At 41.7% G+C, this 27,069-nt stretch overlaps 1 protein-coding gene across 1 annotated transcript; it reads left to right on the top strand.

Moving 5' to 3' along the window:
• The first annotated feature begins 278 nt into the window (after positions 1–278).
• On the top strand, positions 279–26,916 carry dnah10 (dynein axonemal heavy chain 10). Its single transcript, XM_047341263.1, has 78 exons — positions 279–507; positions 1,051–1,160; positions 1,291–1,399; positions 1,484–1,575; positions 1,732–1,855; positions 2,123–2,280; positions 2,595–2,825; positions 2,999–3,189; positions 3,292–3,490; positions 3,601–3,795; positions 3,967–4,137; positions 4,493–4,669; positions 4,752–4,910; positions 5,059–5,210; positions 5,547–5,698; positions 5,808–5,972; positions 6,058–6,265; positions 6,385–6,541; positions 6,649–7,128; positions 7,224–7,382; positions 7,466–7,582; positions 7,664–7,766; positions 7,889–8,067; positions 8,169–8,380; positions 8,474–8,630; positions 8,748–8,981; positions 9,061–9,183; positions 9,276–9,509; positions 9,622–9,845; positions 10,755–11,024; positions 11,107–11,290; positions 11,416–11,550; positions 11,903–12,055; positions 12,183–12,371; positions 12,698–12,844; positions 13,066–13,257; positions 13,388–13,506; positions 13,603–13,761; positions 13,886–14,021; positions 14,108–14,246; positions 14,325–14,446; positions 14,578–14,794; positions 15,134–15,253; positions 15,353–15,498; positions 15,575–15,727; positions 15,832–16,092; positions 16,190–16,362; positions 16,453–16,546; positions 16,676–16,843; positions 17,193–17,381; positions 17,772–17,943; positions 18,029–18,232; positions 18,316–18,396; positions 18,498–18,695; positions 18,794–18,955; positions 19,072–19,246; positions 19,514–19,695; positions 19,800–19,936; positions 20,028–20,245; positions 20,416–20,637; positions 20,790–20,937; positions 21,096–21,375; positions 21,468–21,697; positions 21,795–22,068; positions 22,165–22,269; positions 22,369–22,523; positions 22,614–22,768; positions 22,982–23,165; positions 23,300–23,500; positions 23,938–24,147; positions 24,261–24,356; positions 24,451–24,622; positions 24,716–24,847; positions 25,042–25,253; positions 25,348–25,515; positions 25,980–26,160; positions 26,234–26,379; positions 26,485–26,916. Exons 1-78 carry the CDS (start codon positions 279–281, stop codon positions 26,629–26,631), a joined length of 13,614 nt encoding a protein of 4,537 aa, XP_047197219.1. The 3' UTR covers positions 26,632–26,916.
• Positions 26,917–27,069: the final 153 nt, after the last annotated feature.

The following is a 27,069-nucleotide window of genomic DNA, read 5'->3' on the forward strand; positions in this document are numbered from 1 at the left end:
ACAAAAACGCCACTAAAGCTGTGTTCAGTTAAAAAGACTGGTCAGGCACCTCAGGCAGGCAGATGCCTTCCAGTCTCTTCTCTGGGAACCAAACTCCAGGTGGAGGTTTGATGGTCACCAAGGCAACGTGTATCCGCTAAACTACAACAGCGTCGCAGTGATGGTTTGTAGTTTGTAGTTGACGTTGGTAAAGTTTGTGGACGACCTGTGAGCCAGACAGGTGTAAGGGGGGTTGACTCTCTATATGTTCACGTCTGGCTGTTGAGAGAGAGAGAAACATGGCCCACGACGATTTACGAGTGGAGTGGATCCGACAGCGAGTGTCCGCCGGCTTCAACTTGTACAAGTGTCCCGAGTGTTTCGACGAGCTGCTGAGCCGAGGAGACGGAGAGGAGGAGCAGAACATCATCCGCTACTTGAACGTGCTCTCCGAGGAAGACTCGCCCTCATGTCTCCTGTTTTTCAAAACTATTCGAGAGGAGGAAGTGGAAGTTCAAATTCCAGCAGGTAACTTAGCTCCAGTGTTATTAGCCTTCACTGGTGCAGGGCCGTGCAGAGGCTGTTGGAGGGTCATGTGTTACCAAGGGGGCACACGGAACAAGATTTTCAAACACTGCCCCAGCATAATCTAATACAAATTATATCTATGTAGTCTACAAGATAAAGCAATTTATAAATAAAATAATAATAATAATACATTGCAGCAAATTAAATACATTTTGTTGTGCTGCCATACAAGCCAGTAGCCAGTCAGATTTACCTTTAGCCTCAGCGTTTCCTCAAGTTCGGCCTGTATCGTTGATTACAAGGGCAAAACACTTGATGACGCTAAGGTGCTCAACTGAAGTTATGTTCCTAACATCTGCTGGTGGCCGCTAACACCTGCTAACATCTACTGGTTGTTGGTAACTTAAATTGTGCAGAAGACCTTCAAACGTACGCGAGATATTCACCATCTAGTCCTATGTTGTAAAATATTGATTGCAGAAAGAAGATTTTTGTACTGTATTTTAAATACGAAAAAAATAAGTGAAACATTTATTACCTCAGAGAGGAGGAAAGACACCGACCCTTCAGATGGTGGCAATAACACCGGGATTCAAAGTGGCACAGAGATAACCACAGGCGCAGAGGAGACAGATGAAGAGAGTCCCAGCCATGTGAGATTAAACTTTCAATTAAATGTAATAAAGTTTTGTGTGAACATGTAATTCATTTTAATTGTAATAAAAACGAGGAGAAAAGAGATAAAAACAAAGTTTTAACTTGTGTCTGTTTTTGAGTTTTCAGAGGACTGAGGCTCAAGTGGTTTATCACATTGAGCTTCATGTAGCAGTCAACAATTACTTGGAGAGATTTTTGAAATCCAGTGTCTTCTACTTCATCAGGAACACAAAGGGTGAGAATGAATCCAACAGAGCATGTTGAAGTCTATTCCATTTTTAAAAAAGTCTGAACCAAGAGATTCTTATTTGTGTTTTAGAGACCATTGTTGAACCACTGGACATGACTGAAGCCAATATCCTGATGCCCAGGCTGTTTGACATCGGCATGCACAGAGGACACCCCCTTCTTGTACTGCGGAACAAACTTGAAAATGTAAAATTCCTCAACAGCCAAACACAACCACTCAATTCCAAATCCAACAGAAAATCCACATATTTCCCAAAAGTCTCACTGTTTTTTGTATAATTAGTACAGGATGATAACTGTGTGTCTGTTTCTTCTCAGATGTACATACCTTTGCTTACTGTGAAACGGATGGAGGTAACTAGTGCGGGTTATCACAGTGAGGCTGTTTCTTCTCACAAGGAGGGCAGTGGAGAGGGAGAAGAGGAGAATTTAGCAAAGTCAAGTGAGCAAGTCATGATCAGGGACGAGTTGCTCAACAGGACACACAAGTTTTTGGGACTAATCAACACGACTCTCCAACACCTTCAGATTCTAGGTTTGTTTTATTTATCAGAAAATCGTCATCAAGAAAACACAACAAAAGTTAAAAGGTTATTCACATCTGTAGAATATTAAGGAAGCCTTAGATATACTACACCTGCTCAGTTTGAAAACTATTTTCATACCATTTAATAATAATTACATCTAAAGATCACCATGTTTGTCACAGATGAGGTCACACTGGACATGCCGGAGCTTGACCTACGGCCAGAGGTGGATGTGCTTCTTTCTAATCCAGAGATGGTGGAGAAGTTGGAGCAGTGTGTAATGAACTGGCACACTCAGATTACCATTGTTATTGAGGAGCAGCAAGACAAAAAGCCACAGGTTTGAGACTCCTTGTATTCTGATTTTCAACTCAGGCGGGTTTGGTGGTATCGAAGTTAAGGAACTTGAGCTCAAGACCAGAGTTTACATGTATAGTTGCTGCTGAAATGTTTAATTTAATACCTACAGGATTAAATCCCTGTCAGCTCCAAATGAAATTATTAGATCACGAAAGCATAAATGGTAATATCCATATACCAATGTGAAATCTGTTTGATTTTGTGCCTCTATATGAATTTTATTCTGTGTATTTGTGTTTGTCTTTTATCTGGAACCTGAGTCTGAATAATCAATGTCTGTCCTTTTTCCTCCAGGCACCGGGCCCTATGGCTGAGATAACTTTTTGGCAGGAGCGTGCCTCCATCCTGAGTGCTCTGTTCAAGCAGCTCAAACAGCCGATGGTACAGAAAATCCTGGAGGTGATAACCAAAGCAGATGCAGGCATCGTTCAGACCCTGGAAGGAACAGTTGCTGAACTTAATAAATACCGTGTGGAGTCAGACGATAATTTACGTTTCCTCAGCACGCTGGAAAGACACTTCATGGTGAGCTGCACATTTTAGAAATATACTATTACATATTTTTTTATTGACAGTGTAACTACCAATTATTGGCAGTTACATGAAACACACTTTTTGGAAATGAAAATATTGATGACAGAATGGTTCTTCTATCCTCACTTTAACCTTTTATTTTATTTTACCATTGTCTTTTGTAGAATCTGGCCTCTGGAGCGAATTTTGCTGTGATCCTGGAGACAATCCCTCATCTGATGGACAGCCTGCAAATTGTGTGGATAATCTCTTCCCACTATAACACAAATGAACGTATGGTCCCTCTGATGGAGCGTATTGCCTGGCAGCTGTGCGAACGTGTGTCTCAAGTGATTGATGTCAACATGTTATTCAGGTATGTACAAATATGTCTAAATTTACATATAATCTTAGATAAATTTGACATAAACTATATTTCATCGGAGTATAACTCAACAATGTGCTGTGCCCTGGACAGAGATAAGAGGGAAGTGGCCAAATCCAAGGTGCGTGATGCTAAACAGCTTCTGGACCGATGGAAGTCGACCTACTTTGAGGTGCGCGCTGAAATTGAAGAATCTGCAAGAGATCCACGCTGGGAGTTTGACCGCAAGAGACTGTTTGAGAGGACTGATTACATGGCTTCCATCTGCCAGGATCTGAACAATGTTTTGCAGGTGAGTGAACATAAACTTTATAAATACTTACCCCTCACTCAGTAACTGAACGGCTGAATGTGTAAAAAGCGCCTCAGTTTTGATGGTTCTCCTGGATTTGTTTGGTGCAGGTTTTGGAGGAGTTCTATAACATCTTTGGTCCAGAGCTGAAAAGTGTGACCGGCGACTACAAACGCATCGATGAGGTGCTGTGCAGAGTGGATGGTCTAGTTTTGCCCATTGAGGGGGTCAATTTTAATCCTTTCAACATGTGTAAGAAGAGCAGCTGGAAAACCATCATGAAAGACTTCGACACTACAGCTCATGTAAGTTTAGCATCTACTATGCAGAAGCCATGAAAATGTTCTGAATCAAAAGTGTAATTAAACACAGCAGGATCAATGCACTTGTCATTTTGCACCAATAACATTGCATAATTTTCTGTATGCTGTCCCTTAGTTATCAAGCTGATTTACTTTTTGCATATGTCTGCACAGGCTATCGAGGGAGAGGCCATCAACTTCATTGATCAGTCTTTTAAGACACTTCGCTCTTCAGCTGCCGGCTTTGACATGCTCCTGAAATTCAAGCACATCCGCTCCAGAGAGACCATCAGTAAACATTTGATGAGCAAGTTCAATGACATACTGGCTCAGTATTGCAAAGAGGTATTCTGCCGTGAAGTTGCGATTGAATAACTTGCATGTGATAACTTGTGATAATATCAGATCATTAGAAAGGAGGAGCAGTTAGTCCATGCAGGTGTTGTGTAAAGTGACAAAACCAAGGAATGATTCAAACCTTAATTACCTGCAACGTTACACTGCATTGCAACAAACAAAATTTAGTTATTAACTATGGCATGTGTCTTATATACCTGTGATAGATCCAGGTTCAGTTTATTAATGAAAATAAAACCTGGAAGTTACAGTGCAACTAAAAATATACTATTGGTATAATTTCGAAGAGATAATCAATGTCTGCCACATGCAGAGTGCCTAAGTCTTTTTGTCTTTGTTGTAGGTGGACAACATACATGAAATCTTTAAGGCAAACAAGGATAAACCACCGCTAAATATGGATGAGCCTCCTGTGGCAGGAGCCATCAGCTGGGTCCGATCTCTTTTGTACCGCATCAAACACACCATCCTTACCTTCCTGGAGGTGCCAGAGACGCGGGAGAGTAAGCAGAGCAAAGTGGTGAGTTACTTGACTGTTGCAAGGTGACAAACACCAAAATATTATTGAAACCCATCTTTGACTTTTGCTGCATTCTGCTCAGGCCAAGGACAAGTATGTGGAAATGGCAATGCAGTTCAGGGACTATGAGCTGAAGAAGTATGAGCACTGGCTGGCAGAGACGGAACACAGATTGCCATTGCTAATGAAAAAAGCCCTGTTGGTCATGATTACCTCTCCAAACCAAATCCCAGCCGAATTGGTATTTATCTCTCTCATCACTTTTGACTCATGCTCTGTATTTTGAAAAATACATATACACTAACGTCTCACACTCCTCGTTTCTAATTCTCACCGTTTGCTTTGATTTTTCTCATTCTCAGGCTGTCTCTAAGGATGTCCCCCCAAAGGAAGGAAGATTACAGAGGGATGTGCAATACCATGTGAACTTTGCTCCAGAGATCAGGGAAATCATTTCCGAGACAAAACACATGGAGTTAATGGGCTTCTCTTTACCTAATCTAGCTCTAAATGTCACTCTACAGTGGCACAAATTATTCAGGTAACTAGAATGGCACTCAATGTAGTGCATACCTTACAGTCCCCTTAAATAAAGCAACACAATTGCTAGCACTCGTTGATATTAGTTCTCCTTTTTTTCATCAGGAGAAATTTGCAAAAAGGTTGAAAAAAATCTCTCATAAAAAGTCAAATCTGCTCCAGAAGTTACTGGGTTCTTCCTTTGCCCATACCCACCCTTCCACCAAACTTAAAAAATAAGCTCAGTACTTTTTTGTGTAATCCTGGTAAAAGAAAGACAAACTCTCTGTACCTGAGAGCAGAATTTTAATTCAAAACAACAAAAACAATCCCTTGCCTTTTTCATCCTTGTACCTAGGTATGTTGATGATCTGAACAAACTTGTCAACTGCTACCACTCTGTGATGGACAGCCTGAGTGAGGCACAGTTCACCATGCTGGCTCAACAGATCAGAGAGGTCAAACAAGTGATGGATTTTGGGTGCAAAAGACTCAAGTGGAGTTCCTTGGGTACACTGCATACAGAGCCTGAAATGTTTAATCCCTTTAACGCTTATTTATGCACACTTGTGGTCAGATGAAATGAATAATTCAGTTCATCTGTGTTATTTGCTTTTAGGTGTTCCTGAATTCATCAAACAAGCTCTCCAGGCTGTCACTAAATTTGAGTCTGTTGTCAGTCAGATTCAGAACAATGAGAGAGACATTGATTCCAAGCTGCAGTCTATGGTGATGACTAACCTGCTAAAATGTCCAGTCCCAGATAAATCTAACAATTTGCCAGGTAAAAAAAACCTGAATATTATCTTTTGATTAAAATCATTCAAACTTATTTTCATTGACATAATGCATGTTTGTTTTTTTCCAAGGCATCAAGGAGTTCTGTGAACATATTGAGCAAGAGCGAGTAAAAACTGTGCATTTGCTGAGTAGGAAGTATGCTGACATTGGACCCCTCATCACTAAAACAGAACACTTGATCATGCAAAGCAGCAGTGGCAAAGCCACAAGTATGGCAGATTATTACACCCACTGGGAAGGCAAAGTGTTCGACTCCCTTGTAAAGATGGTGATGAGGTAAATACAAATAGTCAATGTCATCTATTTAGTGAGCAGTTTTTATCAACGCTCCTTTGAATTGCAGTACATTATCTCTCATCCCCTGTAACATCCCTCTTGATAACCTTCACATTCAGGAGCATTCAGGCCTTCAACATTGCACTGATGGGAAGTACCACCCTGTTCCAAATTGATGCCATCCTGTCTGCCCCAAAGATCGTGTTGCAGCCCCAAAGCAATGAGATCTACTGGCTGATCATGCAAAGCATCAGAGACTGTGTAGAGAGCACCAAGGTGTGATCATCATGATTCTCTAGTGTGTCACGTTTTGATAAAAAATGTATTTGTGATGCTTTCATACTGACAGCTAAACTTAATTCTGGCCAAATTTGGTCTTTCAGCAATTTGTGCGTTGGATGCGCGGGACCTGCATTGAGTGTCCTCCGCAACGTGTGGAACGTGAAGATGAACTGCTGACATTTAGCTTCTACAGCGATGTGTGTCAGCATCCTCAGATAAATGAAAGTGCCATGACAGTCTCCCAGAATGTCCAGCAGCTGCTCCTCTCTATGGATCGCTACCTGAGTCACTGGAAACGCTATCGGCCTCTTTGGGAAAAGAAGAAAATCATGGTCAATGAAACATTTGCAGCAAGAAAACCCTCCTTTGTCATGTATGATGACAAGCTGCAGTTCCTTTCTCATATCAGTCAGGAGGTTATGTTGGAACCACTTTTTAAGACTGACCACGTCATCCATCTAAACCTGGAGCCTCTGGTTCAAACTGTGCAGAAGACTGTTGAGTCCAGGATCAGTTCACTTGGGAGCCAGCTCAACAATACTGCCAAAGAGGATCTCTTCAACTTGAGAGATGAACTCATGGTACTGAATTGCCCTTCACAGTTTATGAATGTGTTTTTAATGTAAATATTCTTTGATTTTGATGTCAGCAATCTTTATTGTTATTTTTTTTATAGCAACTCTCTGCGAAGCTGAAACAAAGTCCTGAAACCTTTGAAGACCTGAAGTCTGTCCTTGCTACAATCTCAGGCATCAGGGACATGTCTCTGGAGGTCGAGCTGAGATTCAGGGATATCAAGGAAAGATACAGAACACTGGCAATGTACAAAGTGGAGGTACTGTATGTTAAATTATTATCCCCTAAAAACACAAGTGGTTTCCCTTGCTGAACGTCTCATACGCTATATTCTGTGCATAGGTTGGAGACGATGAACTTGAGCTGGAGGTCGGTATTGACCAGATGTGGAGTGACCTTTTTAAAGAATCCAGACAAGTGGATCGAAGTTTGACAGATGTCAAGAAATTATTTACTCAGGTAAGACATATTCTACTTGAATAGAAAATTTAAATTAATACAGATTTGCATGTATGGTTAACTTCCTATTTTTCTCCAAAGACTACAAAGGAGAAGATGGAAGAGTTTACACAGGACTTGTCTATCTTTGCAGAGAGCTTCAATATGCATGGTCCTCAAGCTGTGGGAGTTGATTTGGACAAAGGTACTTAAAGATTGCAGTTATAGTTTATATCAAGAAAAAACAATATGTTTGTTTGTGTGATTCCCCAGATTTATCTGAAGTGCAGGGTATTTACCCCAGTCTCTCTCCTTTTGTCCTTGCAGGATTGAGCGTTATGGTAATATATGAGGCAGAGCTTGCCAAGATATTGGGAGGACGCCAGGAGCTAACTAATGCTGAGAAACTGTTGGACCTACCAATCACTGTATACCCAGAGGTTATCACCATGCAGAAGGAGATGAAAGGCTTGAGACAAATATATGATGTGTATAAAGCTCAGAAGGTGGGATGTGTTGGCTTTTAGAAATTCAATTTACATATTGGATCACAATTCTGGTCAACATTTCTTTTCAAGTGTAAAATGTTTGTCCTGAAATCTTCCAGGATGCAAAGACAGAGTGGTCTCAGACCTTGTGGGTGGATTTAAACATCCAGCTGCTCCAGGAGGGCATTGAGGGTTTCATCAAAAACCTGATGCAGCTGCCCAAAGATGTGAGGGCGTTATCTGTGGCCTCTTTCCTCGAAGGACATATGAAGGAGTTCAGAGAGTCTCTGCCTCTTCTGCTGGATTTGAAGAATGAGGCCATCAGAGACAGGTCGGTCTTCAGAAAACAAACTGCCATTTGAAATATTGATGATATATTTTGACCAGGATATAAACGAATGTGTTTTTATATTTCGGACCACAGACACTGGAAGGAACTGATGGAAAGGACCAGCACTAGCTTTGAGATGAACCCTGGCACTTTCACTTTGGAGAACATGTTTGCTATGGAGTTGCATAAACATGTAAATGTAATAGGTGACATTGCCACCTCTGCTGTGAAAGAGCTCAGTATTGAGAAGGTAATCATTTGTCTTGGTGAATGACTTCTAACAGTCAGGAGTCAGGGATCAGTTGTTATCAGTTTATCAGTAAAATCATTAAGACTTATTCTCCATCTGTTGTGTGTGTGCTTCCAGGGAGTGAAGGAGGTGGTGGAGACCTGGGAAAGCATGAAGTTCAGTGTTCTGCCCTATTTCAAAGGGACTGAGGAACGTGGGTCTATTCTGGGTGCAGTCGACGAGATCCTGCTGAGTGTGGAAAACGATGCCATGAACTTACAGAGCATGGCAGGCAGCCGATTTGTTGGACACTTCCTTGGCACCATACAACAATGGGAAAAAGACCTGTCCCTCATTAGTGAGACCATAGAGGTCAGTGAGAGCGACCAAATCTCTCTTCACTCTTTAGCTAATACATAAAATTCCGACTCAAACAATATTTCTTTCACAGGTATTGTTGCTGGTACAACGGAAATGGATGTACCTGGAGAGCATATTCATTGGAGGAGATATTTGCTCGCAGTTACCCGAAGAAGCCAAGAAATTTGACAACATTGACAAAAAGTTTAAAGAAGTGAGTGTTGTCAGAATATTAGCCTGATGAAAGCACAGTAGTCTGTTACTAACCATCTCAAAATAATATGATTTTCTTCATTTCTTGTCTAGATAATGAGTGACACGGTGAAGAGCCCAAACATTAAACGGTGTTGCCTGGTTCCCAACCGGCTAACAGACCTGCAGGCCCTGAGTGAAGGTCTGGAGAGGTGCCAGAAGAGTCTCAGTGACTACCTGGACTCCAAGCGGAACGTGTTTCCTCGCTTCTTCTTCATCTCTGATGATGAACTGCTCAGCATTCTGGGGAGTAGTGACCATGCCTGTGTCCAGGAGCATATTATCAAGGTATTATCCTCAAGACACTTAACCTATTCTTTTTTTCAAAGTAGGAAGTAGAATAATGCTTTCCATGTGTGTGAAAGGCCTTCCTCAATTTTTCTTTTCTTTGGTCCACAAGATGTATGACAACATAGCATCTCTGCGGTTTGACGTGGACAGCCACGGTGAGACAGTGGCTGGAGCCCTGGTGTCTGCTGAGGGGGAGGTGATGGAGCTGAGGAAACCTGTCCCAGTGGAGGGCAGAGTGGAGGAATGGATGACAGGCGTACTACTGGAGATGAGGAGGACCAATAGACTGATTACAAAAGAAGCAATCTTCTACTACTGTGTAGACAAGAGCAGGTGTGTTTAAAGGGGATGGTGGCTCAGGAGGTAAAGTGGGACTGCGTCCAATTAAGAACACGTTGAAGTAGTTCTCCTTCTCTGAACTTTGTTCGCATTTGCCACTCATTAGACAGATTGAAAATGGCAAGATAAAATACAAACCACCATCAGTAGGGTACAAATTATCCCATTCCCCATAAAGAAAATTAACTGTTCATTCCCCATGTCACAAAATAAGCTAACCCGCTAAGCTAGAGCACCAGGCTAACACACAAGACATGCTAACAAGCATACATGCTAATGCTTACACTACCGAGCGAGCGCGCAAATGCTAGCGCCATTATGCTAACAACTAAGTATGCTTAAATGTAGTGTTTTTATGCACCAAATGATGTTCTAAAAGTCATATGTTACTTAGACAACTTACAGGCTGTGCTCAGCATTAGCATACAGGGCTGGGGGCTTCAACATGGCTGGGATGCATGGCTCAACAAGTGGACTTCCTACTTCTTGCTTACTCTTCAACTTCCTCTTTAAACTTCAACTTCCTGTCACATCACAGGTCAACATAGTAAAAACAATCACTTTCTTTAATATATATTATAAGGCTCTGAAACTTGCATGAGCCATAACATTGGGTTATCCCCTAATCAGAGGGTTTCAGGTTAGATCCCTGCCTCTTCCAGTCTGCATGCCCAGGTGTCCTTGGCTAAAACTCTGAAATCCCAATTTCCCCTGACAATGGCCTGCAGTGTGTGAATGGGATGTATGAATAATAGAGAAGAGCTGTATACTTAGAAAGCATAGAAGTACTGTATTAATGTGTATTAGTTGAAGTCCATTTACCATTCTATTTACATTGTTGTGCTGTGATAAGTTCTGTGTGCGAATGACCTTCAGTGAATCTGTCATTCTCGTGTTTCTCAGGGTGGATTGGATGCTGCTGTACCAGGGCATGGTGGTGCTGGCTGTCAATCAAGTGTGGTGGACCTGGGAGGTAGAGGACGTCTTTAAAAATGTCAAGAAAGGAGAGAAGCGTGCACTGAAGAACTATGCAAAGAAAATGCACCAGCAGATTGACGAGCTAGTAACACGCATCACACAACCTATGAATAAAAATGACAGACGTAAGTTCAACTCTGTGCTCATCATCAACGTACATGCAAGAGACATTGTGGACAGCTTTGTTCTTAACAGGTAAACCTTTCCCAGTTTTAACTTTATTAATTGTTTATGAAAAAATATATAATGTGTTAATAATAAAAAAATGTCTTTACAGTATAATGGATGCAAGAGAGTTTGAGTGGGAAAGCCAGCTAAGATTCTACTGGGTGCAGGAACAAGACGACCTGTTTGTGCGTCAGTGCAGTGCTTCTTTCTCCTACGGGTACGAATACATGGGACTGAATGGTCGATTGGTTATAACCCCGCTGACAGACAGGATCTACCTCACCCTCACCCAGGTCTGAGAACTTCTGCATGTTTGTACCAACAAAACAAATAATATATAATGAACAAGCAGACATATGTAAATTGTTCTGTCAGCTGTTTTTTGACGCCAGGATGTCTGTGTGTGTTTGTGATGCAGGCTCTCTCCATGTACCTGGGTGGAGCTCCTGCTGGACCAGCTGGTACAGGGAAGACAGAGTCCACCAAAGATCTGGCCAAGGCTCTAGGTCTGCTCTGTGTGGTAACAAACTGTGGTGAGGGCATGGACTACATGGTAAGAAGCCACCACTTATCTAATGATATCTAATAAGTACATTTAACCTGTTCTGTGACAAAGGACAACAAATTGTTTACATTCTAATTTACCTTTAACACATAGCTTTATACCAAATGATGAGCCAATATCTTAAATTATAAAACATACTCTCCTATTTATGTCTCATGTGAAAATGCAACCACACTCCCTGATTAATAGTGGGTATCTATAATGAGCAGACATGTGTTCTTATGCACTGGGCTGGAAAAATACTGTAAAAAAACAAACAAATCACATGAAGAAAACCCACACATATATTTTAAGTTCTCACTCTTTTATTTTTTTCCTTCATCTCTGTCTTTGCATGCAGGCTGTGGGTAAGATCTTGTCTGGCCTTGCCCAGTGTGGAGCGTGGGGCTGCTTCGATGAGTTCAATCGTATCGATGCCTCTGTGTTGTCAGTCATCTCCTCCCAAATCCAGACCATCCGCAATGCTCTCATTCTTCACCTTAAAAGATTTCATGTAAGGCTGTTGTAGCTACACAGAGCCAGTAATGCATTATTACATTTTTCCTATAAATTTAAACATATAAGAGATTAGAGGGATTCATTTCACCACCTTCTTCTCACATTCTCCCTCTGCACATCAGTTTGAAGGGCAGGAGATCAGCCTGGATGGCCGCATGGGGATTTTCATCACCATGAACCCGGGTTATGCAGGACGCACAGAGCTGCCAGAATCAGTGAAAGCCCTCTTCAGGCCTGTGGTGGTCATTGTGCCTGACCTGCAGCTGATCTGTGAGATCATGCTCTTCTCTGAGGGCTTCCTAATGGCCAAGGTGATGGACACACACAAAAAACACATCTGAAATTCTTACTATTTATGTGATGCTCTCATCCTCAGTTATGTACAAAGTATTCCTCCAATGTAAGCAATGTTAATATAATATAAAATATTTATATATGTGTTCTTGGGTAAATTGGATATACAAGGATAATATATAATGAATTTCTGGGAAGATTCTTTGATACTTTGATAAATCAACAATTTTTCATTTACAGCAAACATGGATACATCTTTAACTCTACACTATAATGGTTAACTGTTTAGCTACACATGCACATTTCTTACAAGGATTTTATCTCTTCACTTTTTTCGATTCAGGTGCTGGCAAAGAAGATGACAGTACTGTATAAGTTGGCTCGTGAACAGCTTTCCAAGCAGTCTCATTATGACTTTGGTCTTCGAGCTCTGAAGTCTGTCCTAGTGATGGCAGGAGAGCTGAAGAGAGACTCGCCAGAAATCAATGAGGTAGAGACCAAAGACAATTTTATATTTCATTTTCATAGAGTGAAAAGAAAACTTATACTTTGGATTTAAATTCATAATGAAAACAGGGAATTATTTGTAATTCTACAGATATAGAATGATGTTTGACTGATGTTGGGAGAATACTGGACATTTGTTAAGATTACCGACTGCAATATGTTTTGATGATATTTTATGACGAAGATTCCATGTCCACTCTGCAGGATGTGGTGTTGATGCGTGCTCTCCGGGACATGAACCTTCCAAAGTTTGTGTTTGAGGACGTGCCTCTTTTTCTCGGGCTGATCTCAGACCTGTTCCCTCAGCTGGATTGCTCTCGTGTTTGCTATCCCAGCTTGAACGACGCTGTGGAACACATTCTGCATGAAAGCAAATACGTCATAATGCCTAACCAGGTGTCTGATCTGAGTTTTATATTTAATTCTTTCAGATACACAAGTTAGACTTTTACATTTCAGTAACGAATATTTACTTCCAGCCTATGAGTTATTAGATGTCGTCATGCCCTATTCTGTATGGTTTCAGGTGGATAAAGTGGTGCAGATCTATGAGACAATGATGACTAGACACACTACTATGATTGTGGGACCAACGGGTGGAGGGAAATCAGTTGTCATCAGCACATTATGTCAAGCTCAGACCAAGTCAGTGTCAATTTACATCACCTACATTTGTGCCACCTTCCTGATATTTCATGTGGAAAATATCATGTTTTAACCTTTATTATATCTCATCACTAGACTGGGATTACAAACAAAGATGTATCCACTGAACCCTAAAGCCATGAGTGTCATTGAACTTTACGGTGTTCTGGATCCTGACACTCGAGACTGGACAGATGGGATCTTATCCAACATCTTTCGTGACATCAACAAACCCACTGACAAAGAAGAGCGAAGGTAAAAAACTGCTGATTAAGAAATGCACTTATTCATAATGATCTGATATCATTTTTTCATGCATAAATTGAGGAAAGAGATAAGTCCTTCAACATAACAAACTGACATAACCTTTGACTCACAGGTACATCCTGTTTGACGGTGATGTGGATGCTCTGTGGGTCGAGAATATGAACTCAGTGATGGATGACAACAAGCTCCTCACGCTGGCCAATGGAGAACGGATCCGTTTACAGAATCACTGTGCTCTGCTCTTCGAGGTTTGTCTAAAATTCAAGACTGCTGTCAGCAGAGTACCTCTCCCAAATGTCAATGTTTAAATTATAAGAAAACTCTACCATTACAGGTGGGAGATTTGCAATACGCTTCCCCTGCTACTGTTTCCCGCTGTGGAATGGTTTATGTTGACCCTAAAAACCTGCGATACACCCCATACTGGCAGAGATGGCTGAACAACAGACCTGAAAAGGTTTGGGAACAAATTAGCACTATGTAATAATTTTACTTGTTTGAAATTTGATAAAATCTCACACTGTCCTTTTTTCTTTTCTAGGAACACAAAGTTTTAAACAAACTGTTTGAGAAATATGTGCACAGCTGTATTGAAATGATTGTGGATGGTATTGTTGATGGGAAACAAGGCCAGAAACTGAAGACTATTGTCCCACAGACAGATCTAAACATGGTGGGTTAATCTCCTTCTATCTCACTCCAGTACCTGTGTTGTAATTATACATAAATAATCGAATGAAGATCAGTATATTCACATCTTCAGACTACTTATATTGATTGTGCCTGTGTTGGTGGTATGTCCAGGTGACTCAGCTGTGCTTGACACTGGATGCACTGCTTGAGGGTGAAAGCAGCAGTGGTGAAGTCCTGGAGTGTTACTTCCTGGAAGCTCTGTACTGCTCACTCGGGGCCACATTGCTGGAGAGTGGCAGGATCAAGTTTGATGAGTTAATCAAGACAATTTCCTGCTTAACTGTCGTACACGATGAGAAAACCCTGGCTGGACCTGGTGAGATCCCAGGTAAGAAGAAAGGATTTATGTGTAGATGATTATGAAGTTAGCAGGCATCATCAAGATTATGAATTTAAATATACCCTTTTAGGAACCGTTTGATTGTGGGTTACATGTCTTATTTTATACGAGAGAACAGGGTTAAGAGTTGAGTACATATAATATGAGATTATACAAATATCCTTGCCTGTCATAAATGTCACTGTTGAAAGTCAATGGACATGATTGATTTATGGTTTTAGGTTCAATCAATCAATATGATGAAAGTAAAACTTTATGACAGATTTACTCTGCATTTGGGTTCTATTGTGTCCTATTATTAATAAGAAAATGTCTCCATCCATACAGGATACCTGCAGACTCTGTATGATTTCCATTTTGATGGCACACAGGAGAAGTGGGTTCCCTGGAGTTCCCTGGTCACCAAATACATTCACAACCCTGAAATGAAATTTTCTGATATACTAGGTAAAGATAAATTCTGAGGACAAATCTAGCTTCCAGCGTACGTGCGTATTGATTTAAATTCCTCCACTTAGATTTCCTCCCTCTCCACCTTTGCTTTAGTGCCAACTGTCGACACCACGAGGGCCAGCTGGATCCTGGAACAGATGGTGAAAATAAAAAGGCCAGTGCTTCTGGTTGGCGAGTCTGGCACTTCTAAGACTGCCACCATTCATAACTTCCTCAAGAACCTCAATTCAGACAAAATGGTACGTTTGCTGTCCAACTTTTCATCCAATGTCATCATATTTGAGGTTAAACTCTTATCTTCCTTTCTGTTTCTAGATTACTCTGATCATCAACTTCTCATCCAGAACGACTTCAATGGACGTGCAGAGGAACCTAGAGGCCAGTGTGGAGAAAAGGACCAAAGAGATCTACGGGCCTCCTATGGGAAAGAGACTGCTGATCTTTATGGATGACATGAATATGCCAAAGGTTCCTGCTTTAAGCATTCAACCAAGTCTTTTATCTCCTATGCTTTGCAGAATGACAGCACTCTCATGATCAACATTATTCTAATACTCTATATGCTCATCCAGGTGGATAGTTATAACACACAGCAGCCAATTGCACTTCTGAAGCTGTTATTGGATCGAGGAGGCATGTATGACCGAGGGAAGGAGCTGAACTACAAACTCCTGAAAGACCTCGGCTTTGTTGCTTCCATGGGAAAAGCAGGAGGTGGGAGGAACGAGGTGGATCCTCGCTTCATCTCGCTCTTCAGTGTCTTCAGCATCCCCTTCCCTGCAGTGGAGTCACTCAACCTTATATACGCTTCTATTATCAAAGGCCACACCAGAGTAAGTCTCTCTTTCCCACATGGATCAATACAAAATCTGAATCTCAGTCGTAAAAACATAATCACTCAAATTTAATAAACTTGATTTGATATTTTAGCCGTTTGAGGAGGCCATACAGAAGGTGTGTGATAAAGTCACGTTCTGCACACTGGAACTTTACAAATGCATCATCAAAGATTTGCCTCCCACTCCGTCCAAGTTCCACTACATCTTCAACCTGAGGGACCTGTCACGGGTCTACAATGGACTAACGCTCACCAAACCAGACAGGTCTGATCAAGAACATTCACTCACTTAACACTTAATAGATTAACACTTTGCACTAAAAGGGCTGTGTTTCAAAATGTCTGTGCTTTACAGGTTTTTGACTGTCACTCAGTTTGTGCGAGTCTGGAGGAACGAGTGCCTGAGAATCTTCCATGACAGACTCATTGATGAGACTGACAAAGCCTTGGTAATAATTGATAATATATCATAATTACTGAGTATAACGTGTGTAACTGTTCCTCCTGGTTTAAATTCTACTGTATAAAAATAGTGTAGTGTTTCATTTAATGTATCAAATGTGTGTTTTTGCTATCAGGTACAAGGCCACATAAAGAAGCTGGTTGAGGAGCATTTTAAGTCCGATTTTGAGGTCGTAATCAAGGACCCAATTCTTTTTGGAGACTACAAGACAGCCCTCAGTGAGACTGAACCAAGAGTCTATGAGGATATTCATGACTATGATGCTTCAAAAGCCCTGTTTCAGGTATTGCCAACTTGTAATAGCATACTACAACAGTACATTTTGACATTTATTTGTCATTTACTCCCATATTTACCCTGAGAGCAGGCATATTCACACAAACAAGGTATTGTTTTACTACTTTCTGTGTGTTTACAAAATAACTCAACAACACATGGATGGAGCTGATCGATCAAAGGTCAAAGACAAGGTCATCAAAAATATGGTTGCAAAAACAAGTAATAGGGCAAGAAACCGAGGCATTGGGTCTCTGTAAGCGGAGATTGGCTCCAGCCCTTTGAGGGCTGACTGGTATAATTGATGGATTGATGTACTGAAAGACCACTCTGTTTTTTATTCTCTGTCTCTGCAGGAAATTTTAGAGGAATACAATGAGAACAAGTCGAGGATGAATCTAGTACTGTTTGATGACGCTCTGGAACATCTGACCCGGGTGCACCGCATTATCCGTGTCCTAGGGGCCCATGCACTGCTTGTCGGCGTGGGGGGCTCTGGCAAGCAGTCCCTCACCAAGCTTGCTGCTTTCACTGCTGGATGTGAGGTAGAACTAATCTATGATGGGTGTGGTAAAGGCTGAATGATTCCTAATGATGGAGAGTTACAAAGTTATAGAAAAGCAAAAAAACATATTTATCAACACCTACCCACCAAATGTTTTACACCATGCAATGGGAGAAATGTACACAAGACATAAAAAGTCTTGTATTTCCATTCACTGCCATAAGAATGTCACATCTTAGTTCCGAATATTTATCTTAGTATTGTGATAGCTTCAGTGAAGCTTGAGAAAGTGTGGAAACAACAGTCGTCTATTTAATGCAGCTAAAAGAGAAACTCAATGGGAAGATTTGGGTTTGAAGGGTTAAGCAGCATTAAACTATATCTGTGAAGTAATCTGAAGCAGTCCATAATAGAAATTTGCTTTCCCCAGGTGTTTGAGATAATATTAAGCAGAGGATACAGTGAGTCAAACCTCCGTGAAGACCTGAAAACACTGTACTTGAAGCTCGGCATTGAAAATAAGAAGATAGTGTTCCTCTTTACTGATTCCCATGTTGCTGAGGAGGTCTTCTTGGAACTCATCAACAACATGCTGACTTCAGGTTGGTTGTCGCTGTTATGTCCTGGCTCACAGTACATTAGTCTTTCTTAAAAGCTTCATCTGCAGTACATTCTCTGTCCAAACAGGCATTGTTCCTGCATTGTTCCCTGATGATGAGAAGGATTCAATTGTCAACCAGCTTCGCGACGAGGCTCTTAAGATGGGATCAGGTCCTTCGAAAGAAAGTTTGTGGCAGTACTTTGTCAACAAGAGTGCCAACAACCTGCACATTGTTTTAGGCATGTCCCCAGTGGGAGACACCCTGAGGACACGCTGCAGGAACTTCCCAGGTGAAATATATTGTCAGTAATCTTTGAATTGTAATATAATTTCTGATTTTATTTTGCCAACTATGTTTACCTTTCTTTCTCAGGACTGATGAACAACACTGTGATAGACTGGTTCCTGCCATGGCCTCCACAGGCATTACTTGCAGTTGCTCAGTCTTTCCTTGGTGTGTAATAATACTCACATCTTTTTAAAAATGCGTTTGTTGTTGATTTGTTTGCAGTCTTTTAAGACATGTTTTTAAAAAAAAAAAATTTCTTTCTACAGGTGAGAGTCCCATGATTCCTCAGGCGCACTCTGCAGACGTGATAGATCATGTATGCATGGTCCATTCTTCTGTGGGTGACTATAGCAAGCTGTTCCTGCAGAAACTCAGGCGTAGTAACTACGTTACTCCAAAGAACTACCTGGACTTCATTAACACCTACTCTAAACTCTTGGAGGAAAACGACCAGTATATCCTGGGTGAGAGGATGGAATACGTCAAACAATTTGTTCCTCATGTGCATGTTTGTGATCATTTGAGAGACTTTTATTTTGTTAACTTTTTCTCTCCATTTTAGGTCAGTGCAAGCACTTAGAGGGAGGTCTGGATAAACTAAAAGAGGCCAGTGAGCAGCTAGCTGAGCTGAATGTCAAGCTAGCAGTGCAGAAGGTGGTCCTTGCTGAGAAGTCAATAGCTTGTGAAACCCTGCTGAATGAGATCGTCACTAACACCACTGTAGGTCAGTGACTGACTGCATCTCTTATCTCGTGGTTTGAACAGAACAACAGTGCATTGTAAACTACCAAAAGTAGAAACAGCTGGTACAAACCACTTATCAATAACTTCTCCTTTTAGCTGAGGAGAAAAAGAAGTTGGCAGAAGACAAAGCCGAAGAGATTGAAGAGCAGAACAAAGTGATCGCTGTTGAGAAGAAAGAAGCTGAAAGTTCCCTTGCTGAAGCTCTGCCAGCATTAGCGGCGGCCCGCAACGCCCTTCAGGACCTCGAAAAATCTGATGTCACAGAGATCAGGTAAACTCTCCTCCTTGGTTTCATTCTACAGAGGAAAAAGCTACCAATAATCATAAATGAATAGAAAGACAATGACCTCTGTAACTCATTCTAAAACTTTGTGAAGAAGATAGATGATAACCCAAAATATGCTGTATAGGGAGTTGATTATTATTCTAGGATCTTTAATTGCAGACTAATCAATTTTGCAAAACATATCTGACAAGAAATGTACACCATCTATTTATATCTCTTTTTGTCTGCCCTTGTCACTGGTTCCTTGTGCAGATCTTTTGCCAAGCCTCCCAAACAGGTGCAGATGGTTTGTGAGTGCATCTTGGTGCTGCGTGGCCACAAGGAGATCAGTTGGCAAGCAGCTAAGGGGATGATGTCAGAGGCTAACTTCCTGCGTTCACTGATGGAGATGGACTGTGATTCCATAAGTAACGGTCAGGTTAGGACTGTCAAAGGTAAGTCAGTTTCATGATCAATGGAAAACTACCCTAAAAACAAATGCAAATAATAACAAATACTCGTGACTTTTTGCGCCATCTTTGTCATTTTGTTTGACCAGGCTTCCTGAAGAACCTCCATACGAGCTTTGAGGAGATGCAGGCTATCAGTAGAGCTGGCTCAGGAATGCTCAAGTTTGTTGAGGCCATCATGGGTTTCTGTGAGGTTGCCAGGGAGATAAAACCTAAGAGAGAGAAGGTAATGCGAAGTTTGAAACGGGTATTCCATCATGCTCCATAAGGAGGAACACAGTAATCTGTAAACAGTGGTTCTTCCATTACTTTTCTAGGTGGCACTTCTAGAGAAGAACTTCTTTCAGAGTAAGAAGGAGCTGGAAAGCATTCAGAGTGAGCTCAGCAATATCCAGAAAGAGTTGCAGGCTCTGGGAGATAAGTATCAAGCTGCTATTGAGGAGAAACAGTTGCTTCAGGAGGAGGCTGAAGTCATGGAGAGGAGGCTGATATCAGCTGACAAACTCATCACCGGCCTGAGCTCTGAGAATGAACGGTGAGACTGTAAAAGATGCAACAAAGGAAGTTACAACACTTGCCTCTATGAGACTAACTTAGCCTGCTAAGAGTTGCTTGTCTGGTTCGTTCAAATGTCCCTCTCACTGTATCTTTGTGTCTCTACCTATCTCTCATTACAACCCACTCTTCTCTACTATCCCCACTCAGGTGGACACAAGATTTGGAGGAGTTGAAGCAGAGGCGCGTGCGTCTCCTTGGCGACTGTCTGATCTCTGCTGCTTTCCTGAGCTATGAAGGGGCCTTCAGCTGGGACTTCAGGAATGAGATGGTTTACCAAGTATGGGTTAAGGATGTGGAAGAGAGAGGCATCCCCTTGAGCCAGCCTTTCAAAGTGGAAAGCCTTCTTACTGATGAAGTAGAAATCAGCAGGTGACAATTAGATTGTGTGCTCATTATACGTTTTGCAACTTGAAACTTGTTTTGTGGTGTTTTTGTCTTTATTTTAACTATACTTGACTCCAACTACCGGTGCTGTGGGTTTAAGTGTATATGTTTCATATAAACCCTGTATGCTACTGCAGATGGGGATCTGAGGGCTTGCCTCCAGATGAGCTGTCAGTGCAGAATGGGATCCTCACAACCAGAGGGAGCCGATTTCCCATGTGTATTGATCCTCAACAGCAAGCCCTCTCCTGGATCAAGAAGAAAGAAGAAAACAACAAACTCAAGGTACAAAATATTTACTGCAAATACAAGTTGTCTTATTACTACTGACAAGTCCCAGAGGGACTGCTTTAGACAGGTTTCCACAGCTGACAGCCCCAGAGTCAGCATTTTGGAACGAATCCCAGCATGTGGTCCTGACACTGTGATCATATTTTCCACAGATCTCATCTTTCAATGATCCAGACTTCCTGAAGCAGCTAGAGATGGCCGTCAAATATGGTTTCCCATTCCTTTTCCAAGATGTGGACGAGTACATTGACCCTGTGATTGACAATGTCCTGGAGAAGAATGTCAAAGGAGCAGAGGGCAGACAGGTCATCATGCTGGGTGACAAGGAGGTGGACTATGATCCCAACTTTAAACTTTATCTCAACACCAAACTGGCAAACCCCAAATATAACCCATCAGTGTTTGGAAAAGCTATGGTCATTAACTATACTGGTAAGATCCTTTGGCATAGTAACCATAGTTTTTGTCTGTAAGATGTGAACAGCAGGTATAAAAGTCCCTTGTTCTGTCTGTGTTTCATGTAGTGACCCTGAAGGGTCTGGAGGACCAGCTGCTGAGTGTTATCATGGGCTTTGAGAAGAAGGAGCTGGAGGAGCAGCGTGAGAGTTTGATCCAGGAAACCAGCAACAATAAGAAGCTGCTGAAGAACCTTGGGGACTCCCTGCTCAGAGAGCTGGCCTCGTGTACAGGCAACATACTGGATAACACTGAGCTGGTTTCCACACTGGAGAAAACAAAGTCAAAAGCCAGTGAGGTCAGTTCGGCCGCAGCAAACAATGGAATGAAGAACAGCAAATTCACTGAGTTCATTCATCTTATTTAATTTCTTTATTTGATGTTGTGATTATCAGGTATTTGAGAAACTCAAGTTGGCTGTGAAGACATCTGTGGACGTTGATAAACTCAGAGACGGCTACCGACCAGCAGCCAAGCGTGGTGCTATCCTGTTCTTTGTGCTGACAGAAATGGCTCTGGTGAACAGCATGTACCAGTACTCTCTGGCCTCCTACCTGGAACTGTTTGACTTTTCACTGCGCAAATCTCTGCCAGACTCTGTCCTGCCCCAGAGACTGAAGAACATCATAAACACTCTGACATACAGTGTTTATAACTATGGCTGCACAGGTAAAGTAATTAGAAATGATACAAAATTACAGAAACAATTGATAAAGCACACGGTTTGTTATTATTTTATAACCTGAACTGACCGCACATCCTTAGGTCTGTTCGAGAGACACAAGCTGCTATTTTCCTTCAACATGACCATCAAGATCGAACAGGCTGAAGGGAGAGCACTTCAGGAAGAGCTGGAGTTCTTCATCAAGGGTGAGATATCCAGAGAAGTTGAACTCAGATACACAAAAATGTGTATGCACCCAATGTTCAAAGACAATGTTTTGACGTTTTTCCACCTCCTGTGTAAAGGTAATCTATCCCTGGAAAAGAGCAACTGCAAAAAGCCCTGTGACTGGCTCCAAGACCAGGGCTGGGAAGACATTGTGAAACTCGCAGAGCTCTTTCCTGAACAGTTTGGTTCTCTGCCTGATGACGTGGAGAAAAAATCTGCTGACTGGAAGTCTGTAAGTGAACATAGTGACACAGGTCTCACTGCGGGTGTTTTGATTAATTGGTTACGTGTTTAAAACTCGTTCTTTTTTCCCCCACCTCAGTGGTATGACTTGGATGGACCAGAACAGGCTCCGTTCCCTATGAAATATCAGGAGAACCTGTCAGCCTTTCAGAAGCTGCTGTTGCTGCGCTGCTTCCGTGTTGACAGAGTCTACAGGGCTGTGACCGACTATGTCACTGTCACTATGGGCAAGAAGTGAGTCTGTTTCTCTCTCTCTCTGTATAAACACACACACAGTATATATGTGTCTATATACGTATATACATTGTATGTTTATACACCACAATTACATCACTGTGGTTGCGGCTGACCAGGCACAATTATTTTATGGAGTTAACAGAACATGTGATTATTTTAACAGAAAGACTTATCAAGAGTTTCCACATGTTATCTTGTGTTTCTGCTCAGGTATGTTCAGCCGCCTGTGATCAACTTTGATGCAATCTATGAACAGAGTACACCTTCCTCCCCCATTATCTTCACCCTGAGTCCTGGCTCTGACCCAGCCGGTGACCTCATGAAACTAGCTGAGAGGTCAGGCTTTGGAGGCAGCAAGTTCAAGTTCCTTGCTATGGGCCAAGGCCAAGAGAAGGTACTGAATCACTCTTTTACATATCACTGCTATGAAACAGTGGCCAAATTAAATATGTATATGGAGTAGTCCCAATAAGAAAGTATAGAAAGTAAAGATGTTGAGGGTAATCGTCTTCTGTTCCTCTAACAAAGGTTGCACTGCAGCTGCTGGAGAATGCAGCCTCCCGTGGTCAGTGGTTGATGCTACAGAATTGCCACCTGCTGGTGAAATGGCTGAAGGATCTAGAGAAGTCCCTAGAGAGGATCACCAAGCCCAATCCCAACTTCCGCTTGTGGATCACCACCAACCCCATTCAGGATTTCCCCATTGGCATACTGCAAAAGTCACTAAAGGTAAAACTAAAGTGTCCCTTTGCCTTCAGTAGTGTTTTCTTCAGAGTGTTTGTAGACGGTGGAGTTAACTTCTAGGGATCTATTAGTTGGCCCTAGGATTTTCACATATAGGCGCTGAATTTAAATAGTTTTACTCTATGTAATGGGAAAGACTGATTTTCTATACAGCAATAGCGATACTCTCCTTTAACCTGTTTTATTTGAACAAATAGACACGTAAATAATATTTTTTTAAAGGAAACGTCACTAGGAACATATTAGTGAAGTTGTCAATATAGATATTTTTGTATGAAGAGTTTTAAAGCTGTATATGAGATCACATAATTTGTTCAAACTGCTGTTCTCATGGTACATCTAATCCAGAAAATACTATCATTAAAGAGACAGATTTCAAAGATGAATCACTGTGTTTACATGTAATTTAATCATGCATGTAGGTGGTGACGGAGCCTCCCAATGGACTCAAGCTCAACTTGAGAGCCACGTACTCCAAAATCTCCCATGAGACCTTGACCGAATGCCCACACCCTGCCTTCCGTAGCTTGTTGTATGTGCTGGCCTTCTTCCATGCTGTGGTGCAAGAGAGACGCAAGTACGGCAAGATTGGCTGGAACGTCTCCTACGAATTCAACGATTCTGATTTCACTGTAAGTGCCACAGATTAATTTACAATGTGCTGGAAAAAATAGATTTGTTTAGATTCTTTTTTGTTTCTGCTTAAGTGATATCATTCTATTAACATTGTAACTTTGCTCCACAGGTGTGTATGGAGATCCTGAATACCTACCTGACCAAGTCTCACAACCAGGGAGACAGCAACATTCCCTGGGGAAGTCTTAAATACCTCATTGGAGAGGTTAGTCTAAATTACTTTTGTTTTAATAGATTGTATCTGTATCATCCTGCTAGCTGATGCTGTAAATTCAATATGCGTGTGTAATCTTTTATAGGTCATGTATGGTGGACGAGCCATAGATAGCTTTGACCGCAGGATCCTGAGCGTGTACATGGATGAGTACCTTGGAGATTTCCTCTTCTACACCTTCCGCCGCTTCCACTTCTTTGAAAACAAGGATGTGGATTACAAGATCCCTCCAAACGGGCCCAAGACAATATATGTTGGTCAGTTGTTATTTTCACTTCATTTCATTCCCTTACTTTAAGGTGAAGTGAATATTGTGCCACCACTCACAGATTTACACTGTTGTGTTACAGATGAGATTGAGACGCTGCCATTGGCAAATACGCCAGAGGTGTTGGGCCTTCATTCTAATGCAGAGATAGGATACTACACACAAGCAGCTAAAGACATGTGGACCCACCTAATATACCTGCAGCCTCAGACGGGTATTGTATGATTTGGCATCTGTCATCTCTCTCGTCTCTTAATTGATTCAAGGAGAAGATTTTTTTCTCAACTCAACATCCAACTCTGAGTCCCTTGTCATAACATCAATTATTTTTCAGAAGAAGTTGTTCCATACTGTTAAAGGCTGTTTGCTGTCTCTCTTACTGTCTTTACTCACTCTCGTATGCCTCAGGTGAATCTGGTGGAGGCATCAGTCGGGATCAATACATCAGCCAGGTGGCCCAGGACATTCAGAGTAAGCTTCCACAATTATTCGACATGGACGTGATTCGTAAAAAGATTGGCATGGACATTTCCCCGACGTCAGTGGTGCTGCTTCAGGAACTAGAACGCTTCAACAAACTGGTGGTCCGCATGCAGCGCTCCCTGGCTGAGCTGCAGAGGGTGAGACAAGATGTGTAGAACACAAACAGACAGGTGTTGAATCATTGTGCTTCACACAGGTTAGTATTTGCTCTAATTCGCTTCTGTCCCACAGGCTTTGGCTGGCGAGGTGGGTATGAGCAGTGAGTTGGATGAAGTCGCTCAGTCCCTTTTTAATGGACACATTCCTGCCATGTGGAAGAAGTTGGCACCTGACACACTCAAGTCACTTGGCAACTGGATGAGCCACTTCAAGAGGCGTTATGAACAGTACAGCCACTGGGTGAGGATCCGACACTCCCTATTACAGATAATCTCTTACATGTAGCTTTCTGTTTTATTGTGGAACTCGAATGGCACTCAGTTGAGCACCTTACTCCACCATGGCCCAACAGTCCCCTTAAATTCAATCAAGCTGCACCAAATTGCACAGACTCATAGATATCAATCACCAGATTTTTTACAAGAAGATCTATGAATTATTTCTGGGGAAAACAGTAAAACTGTCAAAAAAGGTGAAAAAACAAATCCTTGATCTGCACCAAATTTCAGTGGGTTCTTTCCTGACCAATACCGCATCCTTCCACCAATTTTTGTGGTAAACCATCCAGTTGTTTGTGCTTAATCCTACTACAAAAAAAATCAACTAATGAAATCATAACCTCATTTGAAGTGATAAAAACTGAATATTTAAGGAACAAGTTGAGAATAGTTATTTAAGTAAAATTGTGTCTTTGTGTCCATCAGGTGGATGAGGGAGAGCCCAAGGTAATGTGGCTATCAGGACTTCATATCCCAGAGTCCTACCTGACTGCCATGGTCCAAGCTTCATGCAGGACAAATGGTTGGCCTCTGGATCTTTCCACCCTGTACACACAAGTGACTCAGTACCGCAGCGAGGAAGAAGTCAGTGACAGATCTGGACAAGGTAATGAAATTACTTTTATCCTTTTGCAGCGTGATTAGAATTGAGTTAAGACTGATTGCCTTTTTCCCTGCAGGCTGTTTTGTGTCCGGCCTGTATCTGGAGGGAGCAGACTGGGACATGGAGAAGGGCTGCATGGTGAGGAGTAAACCAAAGGTTCTGGTTGCTGAACTGCCCATTCTCAAAGTCATACCCATAGAGGCACGCCAACTCAGGTTACAGGTGTGGACTACAGGAACTTCTTGCTTCCATTCTAAACTTAAGTTCACTATTTTGATCTTTTCTCTAAAAGTTGTGATTATTTTTTTGTATGTTTTTTTACCACAGGATACGCTACGAACCCCAGTGTACACCACGTCCTTGCGGAGGAATGCGATGGGTGTGGGGTTGGTTTTTGAGGCAGACCTGTTCACCACCATTGACATCTCCCACTGGGTGCTCCAGGGTGTCTGTTTATACCTCAATGCAGACTAAAGGCAGTTCACAGCCTCACTGAGCTTCCAACAGTTGATGTTTTGTTTTTTTATTAATTCATAAGGTTATTTGAAAACTAAATATTTCGAGTTATTGCCTTTTTCAAACCTTTCATTATCTCCTCACTAGATGGCAGCATACAACAGTACTTAGCTTCCCACTCTGGGCAGTAGCTCTAGGGCAGAGGTCTTCAACAGGGGGTCCGCGGAGGTACTGCAGGGGGGGTCGCGAAATTTTTGGTTGATTAGACAATTTTTTTAATTTTTAATTTTTTTTTTCAACCAATTTTTTTTCCACAAATAAAAATGTCTTTAAATACACATTAACATGAATCCAACATATTGTAGCGAACGGATAAATGGAGGCAGAAGACTTTATCTTTCAGTCAGCAATGCACACATTCAGCGAAACACAATAATAAAAACATGAATATATGAA

The sequence above is a fragment of the Hippoglossus stenolepis genome, chromosome 9 (assembly GCF_022539355.2).
Source record: "Hippoglossus stenolepis isolate QCI-W04-F060 chromosome 9, HSTE1.2, whole genome shotgun sequence".
NCBI classification, from domain to species: Eukaryota; Metazoa; Chordata; class Actinopteri; order Pleuronectiformes; family Pleuronectidae; genus Hippoglossus; species Hippoglossus stenolepis.